General features: G+C 36.4%; 1 protein-coding gene across 6 annotated transcripts in view; it reads right to left on the bottom strand.

The window, feature by feature from the left end:
• Positions 1-15,284, bottom strand: part of ITCH (itchy E3 ubiquitin protein ligase) — a 127,172-nt gene that overhangs the window by 4,240 nt on the left and 107,648 nt on the right. For 5 of the 6 annotated variants that reach the window (XM_058562874.1, XM_058562870.1, XM_058562872.1 and 2 more), the window contains 7 exons: positions 14,440-14,599; positions 14,043-14,176; positions 13,572-13,712; positions 9,640-9,760; positions 9,090-9,194; positions 6,848-6,944; positions 1,995-2,067 (listed from right to left, as the gene is read on the bottom strand). In XM_058562874.1, coding sequence (XP_058418857.1) covers positions 1,995-2,067; positions 6,848-6,944; positions 9,090-9,194; positions 9,640-9,760; positions 13,572-13,712; positions 14,043-14,176; positions 14,440-14,599 — 831 coding nt within the window. Of the gene's footprint in view, positions 1-1,994; positions 2,068-6,847; positions 6,945-9,089; positions 9,195-9,639; positions 9,761-13,571; positions 13,713-14,042; positions 14,177-14,439; positions 14,600-15,284 lie in introns of those variants that run through there. The other variant, XR_009222915.1, reaches the window with a different exon arrangement.

Consider the following 15,284-nt stretch of genomic DNA (forward strand, 5'->3'; position numbering starts at 1 on the left):
ATATATGCACAACATGAATGTACAAAAATCAATTGTTTTTCTATATACTAGCATGAGCAATCTGAAATGAAATTAAGAGAACAATTCCATTTATAATAGCTTCAAACTTAAGAATAAACTTAACAGAAGAAATGCAAGGCTTGTATAATGAAAACTACAAAACATTGTTGAAGTAAAGTAAAGACGACGTAAATAAATGGAAAGACATCCCATGTTCACGGATTGGAAGACTTAATACTGTTAAGATGGCAATACTCCCCCCCAAATTGATCTACACATTCAAAATAATTTGTATTAAAATCCCAGCTGACCTCTTTGCAGAAATGGACAAACTGATCCTAAACTTCATATGGAAATCCAAAGGACCCAGCACAGCCAAAACAATCTTGACAAAGTTGGAGAATGAATACCGCCTAATTTCAAAACTTACTCAAAGCTATAGTAATCAAGATAATGTGGTACTGCCATTAAAGATAGATATATATAGATCAACGGAACAGAAATGAGAATCCAGAAATAAACCCATGTATTTATGGTCAGTTGATTTTCAACAAAGGTGCCAAGCTGTTATTTAAAAAAAAAAAAAATCTCGGGGCTGGCCCCGTGGCTTAGCGATTAAGTGCACACACTCCGCCACTGGCGACCCAGGTTCGGAACCCCGGGCGTGCACCGATGCACCACTTGTCTGGCCATGCTGAGGCCACGTCCCACATACAGCAACTAGAAGGATGTGAGACTGTGACATACAACTATCTACTGGGGCTTTGGGGAGAAAAAGGGGGAAAAAAAAAAGAGGAGGATTGGCAATAGATGTTAGCTCAGGGCTGGTCTTCCTCAGCCAAAAAAAAAAAAAAAGGAGGATTGGCATGGATGTTAGCTCAGGGCTGATCTTCCTCAAAAAAATAAATAAATAAATAAAAATAAAAAAATACCCCCCCACATGTATGTATATGTATGAAAATATAAAGGAATAGACAATAAACCAAGTAAAAAGGGCAGATGGGGAAAATAAAGGTCCCTATATGACCAGTGAAACATCTCACAAAATAAAGTTCAGATACTGTTGATGTTAGGTCAAATTCAAACATATTGTATTTAAGTTAAGATTAGGGTTGGTTTTTAGTTTTGTACATTTTTGGAAATGTGGTTAAACTACATTTATAATGAGAAAATAATACTTCTATTCATCATGTTAGAAATTAGCTTTCCCAATAGCTATCTAGACTTGATTTCTTCCTCTACCTTCAGAGAAAAAAGTTAAAAGTTTTCTACTGTATTGTGGTTAGCAGGGGCAATGGGGTGGGGGGTGGGCACAAAGGGTGAAGGGAGACATGTATATGGTGACTGACAAACAAAAATGTACAACCAAAATTTCAGGGCCTGGCCCCATGGCATAGCGGTTAAGTGCGCATGCTCCACTGCTGGTGGCCCGGTTCGGATCCCGGGTGTGCACTGATGCACCGCTTGTCAGGCCATGCTGTGGCGGTGTCCCACATAAAGTGGAGGAAGATGGGCACGGATGTTAGTCCAGGGCCAGTCTTCCTCAGCAAAAAGAAGAGGAGGATTGGCATGGATGTTAGCTCAGGGCTGATCTTCCTCACACACACACACACAAAAAAAGACAAAATTTCACAATGTTATAAACTATTAAGACATCAATAAAAAAAAAGTTAAAAGTTTTCTAAATATCACATTAAAGAAAAAATTCATGGGTGGGAAAAGGGATTGACTGCAAATAGGCATAAGGGATTGTTTTGGGGTATTGAAAATGCTCTAAAACTGGATTGTAGTGATGGTTACTACTCTAAATGTACTCTATATCATTTAATTAAAATGGGTAAGTTTTATGGTATGTAAATTATGCCTTGATAAAGCTGTTAAAAATAATTCAATACCATGTGGAAAATATTTCATTTCTAATTTCTAACAGGCTCTAATATCTACAGGATAACTGGAAAAAGGCTATGTTCTCTAATCTTTCTGATTTTACTTACCAGGTATGACTTCTAGGTAACCAATTTTCTTTCCCAACTTTTTCAATGCAGAATTTCTGTGGTCCATTGCTCCCTAAAACATATTGAAATCATCAACGTTTGATAGTACAATGATTCTCAAATTGTGATCCCCAATCCAGCAACATTAGCATCACCAGGGAACTTGTCAGAATCACAGATTCACAGGCCCTATCCCAAGCCTACTGAATTGAAACAGAAACTCTGGGAGTGAGGCTCAGCAATGTGTTTTTTGTTAACAAGCGTCCAGGTGATTCTGATGAGTGCTAAAGTTTGAGAACCATTTTGTTAATGTGTGCCCATGAGGAGAAAATGCAGTTTTATCTAGTGTTCCTTAGCCAGAATAACAGAAATGTTATAATTAATAATACCTCACATAAGAACAGAACACATAAAAAGCTTAATTTTAGTGTAAACACAATAGGGAAACTATAATCCACTATTTTATACAATAAAACAATTTAAATATAAAATTGTTAAAACTTTATGAACATCCTAGTGAATTCAATATTAACAATGCTTGTGCTTATACGTCCTGTCGGGCATACCCTTACACACTTAACACACCCAATTCTTGCCTCTCATTTGCCTTCTGTTGGAGACAGCTGTGAATGGTGATCTTAAAGCATTGGTTTTCTAAAAGGTCACTACTGCTCCCTAGGAAGCATTTACGGGTGGTCTCAATGACTGGTAGTGCTACTGGACTTTTTAATTAGAAGGGGCCAGGCACACTAAATGTTCTGCAATGTGTGGGTCAGTCATGTTCAAAGAATTTCCTTATGTCCCACCTGACTAAACCCAGTACAAATATAAATTGGTAGTACTTTTGTATCTAATAACGTCAAAGTGTTTTCACAAGTTATGTGAAAAGCTCAGTAATATAGGAAATGGTCATTATGGAAAAGGATATTTAAAATTATTAAATAATTAAGCCTAAAATTATTAAATAGTTTACTCTGCACGTTCTCTCTACTCAATATATTACAGCATTTTTCTTTTTTTGTGAGGAAGATCAGCACTGTGCTAACATCTGCCAAATCTTTTTTTTTTTGGTGAGGAAGACTGGCCCTGGGCTAACATCCATGCCCATCTTCCTCCACTTTATATGGGACGCCACCACAGCATGGCCTGACAAGCGGTGTGTCGGTGCGTGCCTGGGATCCAAACCGGCGAACCCCGGGCCGCTGCAGCGGAACACGTGCACTTAACCACTTGCGCCACCGGGCCAGCCCCCATTACAGCATTTCTAACCACACAGATGGAAAGTTTCATTTAATAGTGCTAATTAATATGTAACAAGAGTCTGGATTGTTTTTAATAGACTTAGAATCAAATATTAAACTAGCAGAGAAATATGAATTGAAGAGATCTTAGTGAATTTCATTAATAAAGGCTATTTTACAAATATGTCATACTATCATCCTGAATGCTTTCTAAAATTTTATGGAATGGTAAGACATCAAGTTACAAACATTTTATAATGAAATTATTTTTAGGTTGCCTGTTGTTTTCAATCTTACTCTGACACTGTCCCTAAACCACGCAACTTCTAGGTAGACTCTTACACCTATGTTCCTAATTTCAGCCTATTTCAACTTTCAAATGATATGGTCTCTGAGGCCTTTTTACATATCAGAGCCTTGGCCTGTAGTGGAATTTCATGATAGACACTACATTTTTTTTTTTTTTTTGTGAGGAAGATCAGACCTGAGCTAACATCTGATGCCAATCCTCCTCTTTTTTTTTTTTCTTTTCGCCAAGCAAGATTGGCCCTGGGCTAACATCCGTGCCCACCCATCTTCCTCTACTTCATATGGGACACCGCCACAGCATAGCTTGACAAGTGGTGCGTCAGTGCATGCCCGGGATCCGAACTTGTGAACCCTCAGGCTGCTGAAGCAGAGCACACACACTTAACCACTACACCACCGGGCCAGCCCCGACGCTACATTTTAAATTAAGATCTACCTAATTTTTCTCCATTTTGATCATCTATAACTTATTGGCAGTATTATCCCTACTTCATTTAGGTTATTTCCCTCTTTTTGTTATCATATTTAAGTTTATTTCTTACCTTTTCTATCTGTTCTTTCATATTCCAGTGCTATACAGAAGGGCTTCTCATCTTTTCTTAAACCCAAACCTTTTCTTTTAAGTAGGAAGAAGTATTTGACTACTAACATAGCTGTTCCCAAATATACATGTATTAAAATAAATATTATTTCATTATAAATCATTTTTAAAAAATTTCTCCTTTATATTACAGTTAATGCTACGTGTATGTATTTTTTGGAGATTGTAGATACGTTATTTCACATCTACCAATTTCATTCCAGAATATTAAAGAAGCTATTATAAATATTTGTTATAAAAATGGGACGTTAGAACTGATAAGGTCAAGAACCACCACATTAAATTATTATATACACCACTCTTACAAATTTCTCCTCCAACACTGGGTTAAATCAGATGGCCTCTAAAATTCTACAAACCATAATCTTCCCGTCTCTGCCTTCCACAGGTATCCTTCTGTGTTGTAGACAGCCCCACACAACCCCAAATATTATTCCCAAGAGCAGACCTAGTTCTTTTTTTTTTTTTTTTTTTGCTAATGGAGATTAGCCCTGAGCTAACATCTGTGCCAATCTTCCTCTACTTTATATGTGGGTTGCTGCCACAGCGTGGCTGATGAGTGGTGTAGCTCCACCCCTGGGATCCGAACCCACGAACCTGGGCCACCAAAATCGAACGTGCCAAACTTAACCACTATGCCACAGGGCCGGCCCCCATAGTTCTCATCTTTTTAATGATCAGACTTCCAGTTTATACTGAGAAGCTTGTACCAATTTTTTCCTCATTTTGGTCACTACTCCTTACCTCCCCAACCTCCAACATGGTTTTCCTTTTTCGAACTAGAGAGCATTCTCAAAAGTGCACCTCTCCAAAAACTTAGAAATCATCCTTCTCTGAGACCTCTCTGCAGCACTGGATAAAAACCTCCCTTCTATATTGCTTCCGAGAGAGTAGAATATTTATTTCTCCTTTTCAACCTCTGTCTGGCCTCTCCTTTAAGTCTGCCTCTAGGCTATTTCTGTTTCATCCCTAAATACAGATGTTCCTAAGCATCAGCCCTCTAACTCTTCTCTGTGTTCTATTTCTGCATAAGCCCACGCATTCTCACAGCTTCAAATGTCACTGCTCTGATGACTCTACTTTCCCTCTCTATTCTTACCTCTCAACTCATAGTTTAGTAACACCTGTAAAATTGCGCACCCGCCACCACCCCCGGCCCCCCAAAATTTTCTACTTAGTTGCCTGGCAGTCACCTTAAACTCAATAGGTTCTAAACCACTCATTATCCTCCCCCAACACCTCCAAACCATGTTCTTTACACGTCACAACTTCTCCATTTTTCCATGGTTCATAACATGGTATTATCTTTGACATTCTTCCTTTATATCTCATCTTCTAATCAAGTCCTATTTCTAGTTTTTTTTTTAACTTCTCTAGCATTTATCCCTTCTTTTCCGTCTCTACTTCCAGCTCCTAAGATCAGGCTCTCATCATTGCTCCAATAATTTCTTCCTATCTCCAGGCTCTCCTTATCTTTTAATGCATGCTATACCTTGCTACCAAATCTTCCTAAAATGCAGCTTCAGCAAGTTTTCCTCCCTTCAAAAAGTTTCCATAGCTTCCAATACCCTCAGAGTTATTTCTAAATTCTTTTTGTCTGGCTTTTGATGTCTTTTATTTTTATTTTTTTAATTTTATTTATTTATTTATTTTCCCCCCCCCAAAGCCCCAGTAGATAGTTGTGTGTCATAGCTGCACATCCTTCTAGTTGCTGCATATGGGACATGGCCTCAGCATGGCTGGAGAAGCGGTGCGTCGGTGCGTGCCCGGGATCTGAACCCGGGCCACCAGCAGCGGAGCGCGCGCACCTAACCAGTAAGCCACGAGGCCGGCCCTGAAGTCTTTTAAACTGGGTCTACACTGTATCCAAAACTGCCTGCTTAGTTCTTGAATTCTGACACTCTGCTTCAGCTGAAGCAGGCTTAGAGATCACAACTTCTCTTCTATTCTCCTATGGTACTTGGCATTATGTTGTATTCAAGTAAAACTTGAATTTACTTAATTTATTTAGTCAAAAAATAAATATTCTCATGATCATTCATTTCAAAACAATGCAAATTTAATCAGTGATTACTACATGACAGGCACTGTGCTAAGCACCAGAAATAAAAAGATGAAGATACGGATCTATAGCTCAAGGAGCTCCAGGTATAATAGGAATAGCGGTAAACACATTAAAATACAGCCATGCGTCACTTAACAACAGGGATACGTTCTGAGAATTGCATCGTTAAGTGATTTCGTCGTTGTGTATATTTACACAAGCCTAGATGGTATAGCCTACTACACACCTAGGCTGTATAGTACTAATCTTATGGGACCACCGTTGTATATGCGGTCCATTGTTGACCAAAATGTCATTACGCGGTGCATGACTGTATAGTATAATACAACTAATAGTGCCTGGCTTGTAGGAGACACTAAAATGTTTGCCAAATGACCAAATGACTAAACAGATTTACATATAGAAGACCATTATCCTACTAAGTTAAAATATGGGGTCTATCCTAAGGGTTAAACATTTCTAGATGTTAAGGACGACAAAGTAATTTAAAAGTTTATACAAATCCAGGATAACTGTGACTAGTTAAGAAAATGCCTATAACTTGTCTTTGTTATTTCTGATAAGTTGTATACACATTGATGTAACAGCAGTGTGATAAACAATTTTCTGTATAGGAAAAGTGATCCTGTATACATACCCATGAGGTCAGCAAATCCTCCAACTGGCAATCGGCAGGTTCCAGTAACAAACTGCAGAAGTCTCATTCTCTTCTCATTATCGATTTCTTTAACAAACTGTTAAAAGCACATTTGAAGAGATATATAGGTCATATGTTACATTTAGCATACTAAACAAGAAAGAAAAATGATAATTTCAAATCTTGAACTCCCGGTATCAGATGCACTAGATAATGACTGTACCTACCACTGTAGATGGAGGAGCTTCTCCATGTTGGTTAAAAATCCCCACTAACCTTCCCCGATATAAATCTTAGGACCACATCCTTATAGGGAGATAGAAAAAGAAGAGTGCTGTGGGCCTAAGAGCTTCCTACTCATGCAGTCTCAAGATCAGCTCTTCTACGGCAGCCCCTCCTTTTTCCCTCTAGATCTGCCTATCCTATAGGATATTCATGTGGTTACACAGGACACAGAGCTTGAGTCAGTATAGACTTTTTGGCTTTATAAACAAATGAAATCAAGCTCACAGAAATCTGATCCAGATATATCCCAATAACCTCCTCCTCTCAATGTTCTTTAGGTTTTGGTGTAGCTATGCGTTGCCAGAATTATGTGGCTTTTAACTCCCACAACTCTGACTCAAAGCATTAGGTTTCTAGAGGATGCTTTTTAGCCTGTAGCACAAGTATTTTGGCTCAGCCAGATATTTTTTTGTAAAGAATATTTTTTATCCTATTGTACTACTGTTAACTATTTTTATTTTTATTTTATTTTTTGGTGAGGAAGATTGGCCCTGAGCTAACAGCTGTGCCAATCTTCCTCTATTTTTTGTATACAGGACATCGCCACAGCATAGCTTGATGAGTGGTATGTAGGTCCAAGCCAGGATCTGAACTCACAAACCCCGGGCCACCGAAGCGGAGCATGAGAACTTAACACTATGCCACTGGACCAGCCCCCTACTGTTAAGTATTTTTAAATGCTAATCTCATTTGTTACAAGAAGCCCAGTTCATCTGAGTTTCTTATGAATTTCTTTACATGAATAGTAGACATTCAAAAAGGTTTTGTTGTTGTTGTTGTGGTAAAATATATAAAAACATAAAAATTTACCATTTTAAGTATACAATTCAGTGGCATTAGGTATATTCACACTGTTGTGTAACCATCACTTCTATTTCCAGAACTTTTTTATTATCCCAAATAAAAACTCTGAATACATTAAATTTATTCCTTACTTCCCCCTCTCCCCAGCCCCTGGTTACCTCTATTCTACTTTCTATCTACTTTCTAAATTTGCCTGTTCTAGACACCTCATGTAAGTGGAATCACAATATTTGTCCTTTTGTGACTGGCTTATTTCACTTAGCATAATATCCTCAAGGTTCATCCATGTTATATAGCCTATGTCAGAATGTCCTTTTTAAGGCTGGATAATATTCCATTGTATGTATATACCACATTTTGTTTATCCATTCATCTGTTGATGCACACTTAAGTTGTTTCCACCTTTTGGCTATTGTGAATAATGCTGTTATGAACATAGGTATACAAGTATCTGTTTGAGTCCCTGCTTTTAATTCTTTTGGGTATACTTAGGAGTAGAATTGCTGGGTCATACGTTAATTTTATGTTTAACTTTTTGAGGAACCACCAAACTGTTTTCCACGTGGTGCACCATTTCATATTCCTACCAGCAATGTAAGAGAGTTCCAATTTCTCCACATCCTCACCATGAATATTACATTCCATTTTTTGATAACAGCCACCCTAATGGGTGTAAAATGGTATCTCATTGTGGTTTTGATTTGCACTTCCCTAATGATTAGTGATTTTGAGCATGTTTTCAAAATGTGTTTATAGCAGACATTTTTTGAAGAGATACCATTATGATTCCAAACCAGGTCTCTCTTAAGTTTTGCCTTCTAAACATTATGTAATTCTTAATGAGGTATGATGATAAAAACCATACTTTAGATAGTTCTATAAAATTCTAAAAACATTTAGATCAAATGCAGGGGAATCTTAATCATCTGGAATTGTCATACTCTGGGCAAAGGCATAAGGTGTGTGTTGCTTACTTGGCAATAGTCTTAAAAGGATGCTATTATAATCTGTATTCATTTATTATAAATGAATAGGATGGAATAAGGAGTCTGAACATACTGGTACATTTTGTTCTGTGACTCATTTCCATATGTGGTAAGCAATTTCTAAAAAATTATGGTGTGGCCGCCAATAGAAATAAACTGAGACAAACCTGCCAAAACCACATGATTTGTTTGCTTGTCCTAGTGTAATGACGGTAGATGGCATGTCTTTGCCAGTCATTCAGATCAATCTCTTGCATTCCACATAAAAGGACCTTTAGGGATGAAAAAGACAAATGATTTCTTTAAGTAATAGTACAACCTATACAAAAATGCTAGATGTAGGTAAGAAAAGACTAATATTAGACAACTTTCAAAAAACAAATTAATCAGCTTTGGCTTGTACATTGTGTATCAAGAATTATATCTACATTATTCATGAAGGTTGAGTTTCCATGTATGGTGTCTAATACATATACGTATTCAGGTAAATAAGTCACTCATTGTAGAGAGGTTCTGATAGTAATAGTTTTTTTTTTGTAATACTTTAATATATTTGGATAAGTCGTGGACTTTTTAAACTACTGGAGATGCTTCAAAACATCCTGCCAGCATAAAAAATACTATTGCCACTGGAAAAATGGGAAAGTGAGTTGAAAGCAGACACCTGAAGGCATTATTTACCAGCATGCTGCAGAGGAAAGAAGAAAAACTCATTACCTCTAATTCCTTTGCATCAAAGTATTGCAAATACTGCTGGGGAAGAATTTCATTAAAGCCCTCAAAGAAAGCTTGTGTCTGTTCTTCAACACCTCGAGACAACCTCCATTCAGCTACCATTCTGGTAAATAAATATAAAAAACTATCAGGAAGTTTAGATTTTACCTTTAAATTCTGAGTGTAAAAATAATTTTTAAAAACTTTATTATTATGAAAAACTTCAAATATATATAAAAAGTAGAATATAATGAACCTCATGTACAGATATCCCAGCTTCAATACAATACCAATCTTATTTCATTATGCCCCTAACTCATACCCTAGATACCATATAATTTAATTTTAAATATAAGTATTTCAGTATATATCTCTACAAGATGAGGTTTCTTTTTAAAAACATAACCACAATTCCATTATCACACAAAAAAAGTGAACAATAATTCCTTTATATCAAATATGCAGTGCTCAAATTCTACTGATTGACTCAATTTTTTTTTAACATATTGCTTGAATCAGACTCTAAAAAAGAGACTGCAAGTCTCTTAAGCTTCTTTTAACTTATAGGTTTCCCCATCGCAATTTTTTTTAATGAAAATACTTTTAATGAAAATTTTCATCAACTAAATATTCTAGATTTCAACTTGGACTTTCTTCTAATCTTCATCTACATACATACATATTAACAGAGTTAAAATGACAAACTTTTTTCCATTTTACTACAGAATATTTACTTTTTAACAATTTTAATGAGCAAATATGTGTATTTTAGACATTTGATTACTTGATGACAACTTAAGACAAGTGAAGTCCTAAAGTTCATTGAAAACTCTGAAATTATGGGAAATGGCAGTGGAGGTTGTATTGGACTAATCTTTCTGGTGATTGGAATTATAAACTCTGGGCAAATTATAAAAAATAAATGTTTGAAGGCATCGGAGAAAAACCAAAAGCAGGCAGAAACTGGGGGTGATGAAATTCTTGAAGGAGGTTGGCACACTGGAGCAGATCCACATTTAACAGGCTTTTTCCTTGAGGGCACTTCCTAGTTTACATGAAGCACAGGGAATGCAGCTCAAACAGAAAGCAACAGCCTTACTGGGCTGAGGAGACATGAGGTTGGGAAGCCTGAAGCTGCCAAAGCTGCTACAGAAAAATCCCAGAAAGAAAGAAGAGGGAGCTCCCAAATCTGCACAGAAATTTACTTCAAATCCTTAGCTGACCCCTAAAACACACGTGTAGGATGAAGAGACTCCAAGGAACCCTATGCAAAGCAACATCTGGAAAGCCAAAGACCCAAGAAGAAATTTCAGCAGCTACCTAGGACCAGACAGACAGAATTTAAGAGTTTACATCTCACAAAGTTATGTGGTAAACACCTTGGGCTTTCCATTATGAGGAGTAAGGACCATGTTCTAGGAATAAAGGTTATGTTTTAGGATTAAAGGCAAAATGGAAATAGACCAGCTCTAGCAAGCTTCCACAGATCAATGTGATCTGCCCTTAATCTAATTGCCTGTCAAAACAAAACTCAGTATTATTCAGAGGAAGAGAAAAGAATCCAGAGTCTCTACCATGTATCATCCACAATAAAAAATTACTACATATGCAAAAAAGCAGGAAAATGTGACCCATAATCAAGAGAAAAAAGTCTATAGAATAAGGACCACAGATGGCCCAATGTTGAAGTCAACAAAGACTTTTAAAAAACTATTAAAAATGTATTAAAGAATTTATAGGACAAGGTGGACAAAGTGGGTAAAGAGAAGGAGATTCTCAGCAGAGAAACTCTTAAAAGAACCAAATGGAAATTACGGAATATTTGAAATGAAAATTTCATTAGATGAGTTTAAGAGTAGTGAATTCAAAGGCAGATCAATCACAATGATCCAAACTGAAGGGTAGATAAAAAGTATATACAGCATCTGAGAACCATGGGATAGCAAAGGTTAAATATAAATGTAACTGAAGTCTCTGAAGTATGTAGAGAGGGAATGAGGCAAAAGGAACAACATCCATAGAGACAAAGCCCCAAAATTTTCCACAACTGCTGAAATGGCATCAAGCACAGATACGAGAAGTTCAGCAAATGCCAAACAGGATAAATATAGAAGCAATTACGATTAGGTACATCAGAGTCAAAACGCTAAAAACCAAAATTAAAGAGAAAATCTTTTAAAAGCCACAGAAGAAACACACATTTCATTCAGAAAAACAACAAAAACAATGTCTCACATCATCAAAAACAACAGAGGCCAAAAATGGAATGTTATTGACAGAAAGTGCTAAAGAAAAAAGAGAGAAAAAAAACTAGAAATCTAGAATTCTAAATCTAGTGAAAATATTCTAAATCTAGTGAAAACATACTTTAAATACAAAGACACAGGGTTGAAAGTAGGATGGAGGAAGATATACCATGCAAATACCAATCACAAGAAAGCTGGAGCGGCTATATTAATAAGAAGCAAAAGAAGTAAAAGTAGAAAAGCAGGCAAGAGACCCAGAAACTGGAACTCAAGCAGCAGCAGATATGTGAAATCTAACCCTGGTCTGACAGAATTGGTGTTGAGAATATGTGAATGAACTACTAACTCCTGAGACTAAAAGTATGAACCAATGCAAAATAGAAGAGAGATACACTATAAACCATCATTTTACTTATATTTTACCTGATCTTAAAATATTCCCCATGAAAATATCTGCATATAAATTTGAGATTCTCTTCAATGACATGATGTTACATGGCATAGTGGTTACAGAATTGGTATTTAAAAGAGTGATCTAGGGGCTGGCAGGTGGCATAGTGGTTAGGTTTGCCCGCTCTGCTTTGGCGGCCCGGGGTTCGCAGGTTTGAATCCCGGGCACAGACTGATGCACTGCTCATCAAGCCATGCTGTGGCGGCATCCCACATACAAAATAGAGGAGGATGCGCACAGATATTAGCTCAGAGCCACCCTTCACTCTTCTTCAGCAAAAAGAGGAAGACCGGCAACAGATGTTAGCTCAGGGCTAATCTTCCTCACCAAATAAATAAATAAAAATTAAAAAAATAAAAGAGTGATCCGGCACTACTTCTACCCTTAAAACTCCCACTTATGGAGAAAAAGTGAAAGTTCTATATAACGAAAATTTTTTTTATCACTTTATAAATCTTCAAAATTCTGGTTAAATGGAAACGTGCCAGAAAGGGGGTATAAAACCCATTAGCACCCACTAGATTAATTCTCTGTCAGATTTAGTTTGAATTAACCTGTGGGACAGTCCCTCTACCCTGCTGCCTCCACAAGAATCCATCCTACCTCTCACTGTTTTGCTGCCAGACTTATTCAAAGAGAAATTTAGACTGTCTACTGAATTTAGTCCTGAATTTATTGTAATCTGGCTTCTATATCTACCACTTGGCTGTAGTTCTGTTTTCTTAAGGGTTATTATAACTTATTAGCCTCCACATCTTCTCAATATTCCTCATTTTCTTTGGCTTCTGTAAGGCAGGACACGGCAGAATGGGATATCAACTCTGAGCTGACAGCACCACACACCATGGCTACTCTTCCCTATTTACTATTTGTGACTTGTGTTTTCTAGCCTCCATATCTCTGCTTATAACTTTTGCTCTCATTTCTGCACAACTGAATTCTCCCCAACTTTCAAGGCTCAACTTAAATATCACCAGCTACTTGCTCCATGATTACAACTAGATGAAATGATGTCTCCCTTCTTTGAGTTCCCAAAGCACTTTCCATGTTCCTCAATGCACTTATAAGGTAGAAGGTGATCAATCATGTTCTTATTAATACACGATCAGTTCTTATAGTAATTAGTTAAAAGGCAAATTTTTTAAAAAACACTGTCCACTAGTATTACTAGGCAATAATCAACATGCTGTAGACCAACAGAAAGGCTAAACTATGTCAAAAGGAGCATTCTCTCTCACCTGATATATTCCTCTTTATTTTCTTCTGTCACAAGAATATTGCCGCCATTGGGTTTCAAATCATGACTCTTGATTTCACCTAAAATTTCTTTATCGACAGAGAAGTACATTTCCAAACCACATTCTTCAATATTGTTTTCTCTGTACAAATGAAATTAACACTATGTGTTACACTAATTCAATCATATAAGAGTTTTTAACTAACAGACTATGTTCTTAAATAATTACTATTAAACTACAACATCAAAATAATAAGAAAACTAGAAGATTATGCTCTAAAGTCATCATATTTTTGCCTAAGATTTTGGGTGTATTTCTTTAACATTTATCATATTGAATAATGAGATAGGTTAAATGTAAACTATTTAAATTCAATAAAGCAATTACATGCTTACAGTTTGGATAAGTTACCAATACCATAATGGAAGCATATAGACTATATGTTGATAAACTAAATGGAAACAAACTTACTTAACCCAGATGAGAGAATTGTAAAATTCTGGATCAATAGATTCTAAATCCTTGAGTCCAACTGGTTTGTTCAAGATACGCTTGTAGAATGGCAAAGAAAAGCCCGTGTCTATGAATTTCCCATGGAACAGAGCCTATGCAAGAATAAAATAATACCATTTAAGAGAATTTTGTAATAGTCATTGTATTTCAGAATGTTAGATGAGTTCTTCATTAAAAAAAAGGCTCCCTTGTCATATGATCTATTATGGTACATTTCTGGAAAATGGGCAAATATAACAAACCCAATCTTAGAAATGTCTTAGTGATGAGAAAATTTCAAATGATAACGTTAAAGAAATAATGCTTTAGTGTTGCTGAATTAGCAAAGTAAACACAGTTCTCCATCTGCACTTACCATGGCAATAAACCTGCCAATAAAACGAAAATATTTCAGGTGATCTGGATTGATGTAAGAAGCTGGGTTTATCTGCAAGCAGTAGTTATCCTTCCCTGCATATTCAAACAGGCAATACATTGGGTTCAACACCTCATGTGACAAAAGAAAGAACCATTCTCTGAAATCAAAAGAAAATTTAGCGTAAAAAATCTTGTAAGTAACCATGCCAACAAATCAAAGAGCAGTGCTACAAAGTTCTCAGGAATCTACACTCCTCAGATGGTGATGGTTTTCTAATTTCATGTCGATTTTTACTGCTTCTGTTCAAACTGGTATTTATTTTAGAGATAATATTTGCACACTGCTTATTATTATTATATTTCAAAGAATCTAAGACATCACTGACTTTGATGAACCACTGAAGAATTTTTTTCCAATTATAATTATGATACAGTCCCAATTTCAGAGACATTAAAATATGAAAATGGTAGTCTTAGAATCGATGAAATACTATACATAGGCAAGTTTAAAATTCACTATTAACCCTGTGGTTAGAGCAGCTGAAACAAGTCTAAGATTATTCCATCTATTACTAAGCCCCACAGTGATCCTCATTAAGTACCACTGCTCCTAAATCTTAGATAAATATGAAAAACCTTCCACTTTCAGAGAGGCAATAAAATACTTAATTCAAGCCACTCATTCATTAGAAAAATGCTCTGAGAAGCTCTAATTCAAATGCTGTGAAAATACCAAACAATATTAACATAAGATATAGTTACTAACTATGTAACAAGGGTGGGTCTGGTAGGACTGTAGGCAGAGAGGATCTGGAGCAGTACATGTGGTGTCAGCTTTGTCCA

The sequence above is a fragment of the Diceros bicornis genome, chromosome 19 (assembly GCF_020826845.1).
Source record: "Diceros bicornis minor isolate mBicDic1 chromosome 19, mDicBic1.mat.cur, whole genome shotgun sequence".
In the NCBI taxonomy this organism is placed as follows: Eukaryota; Metazoa; Chordata; class Mammalia; order Perissodactyla; family Rhinocerotidae; genus Diceros; species Diceros bicornis.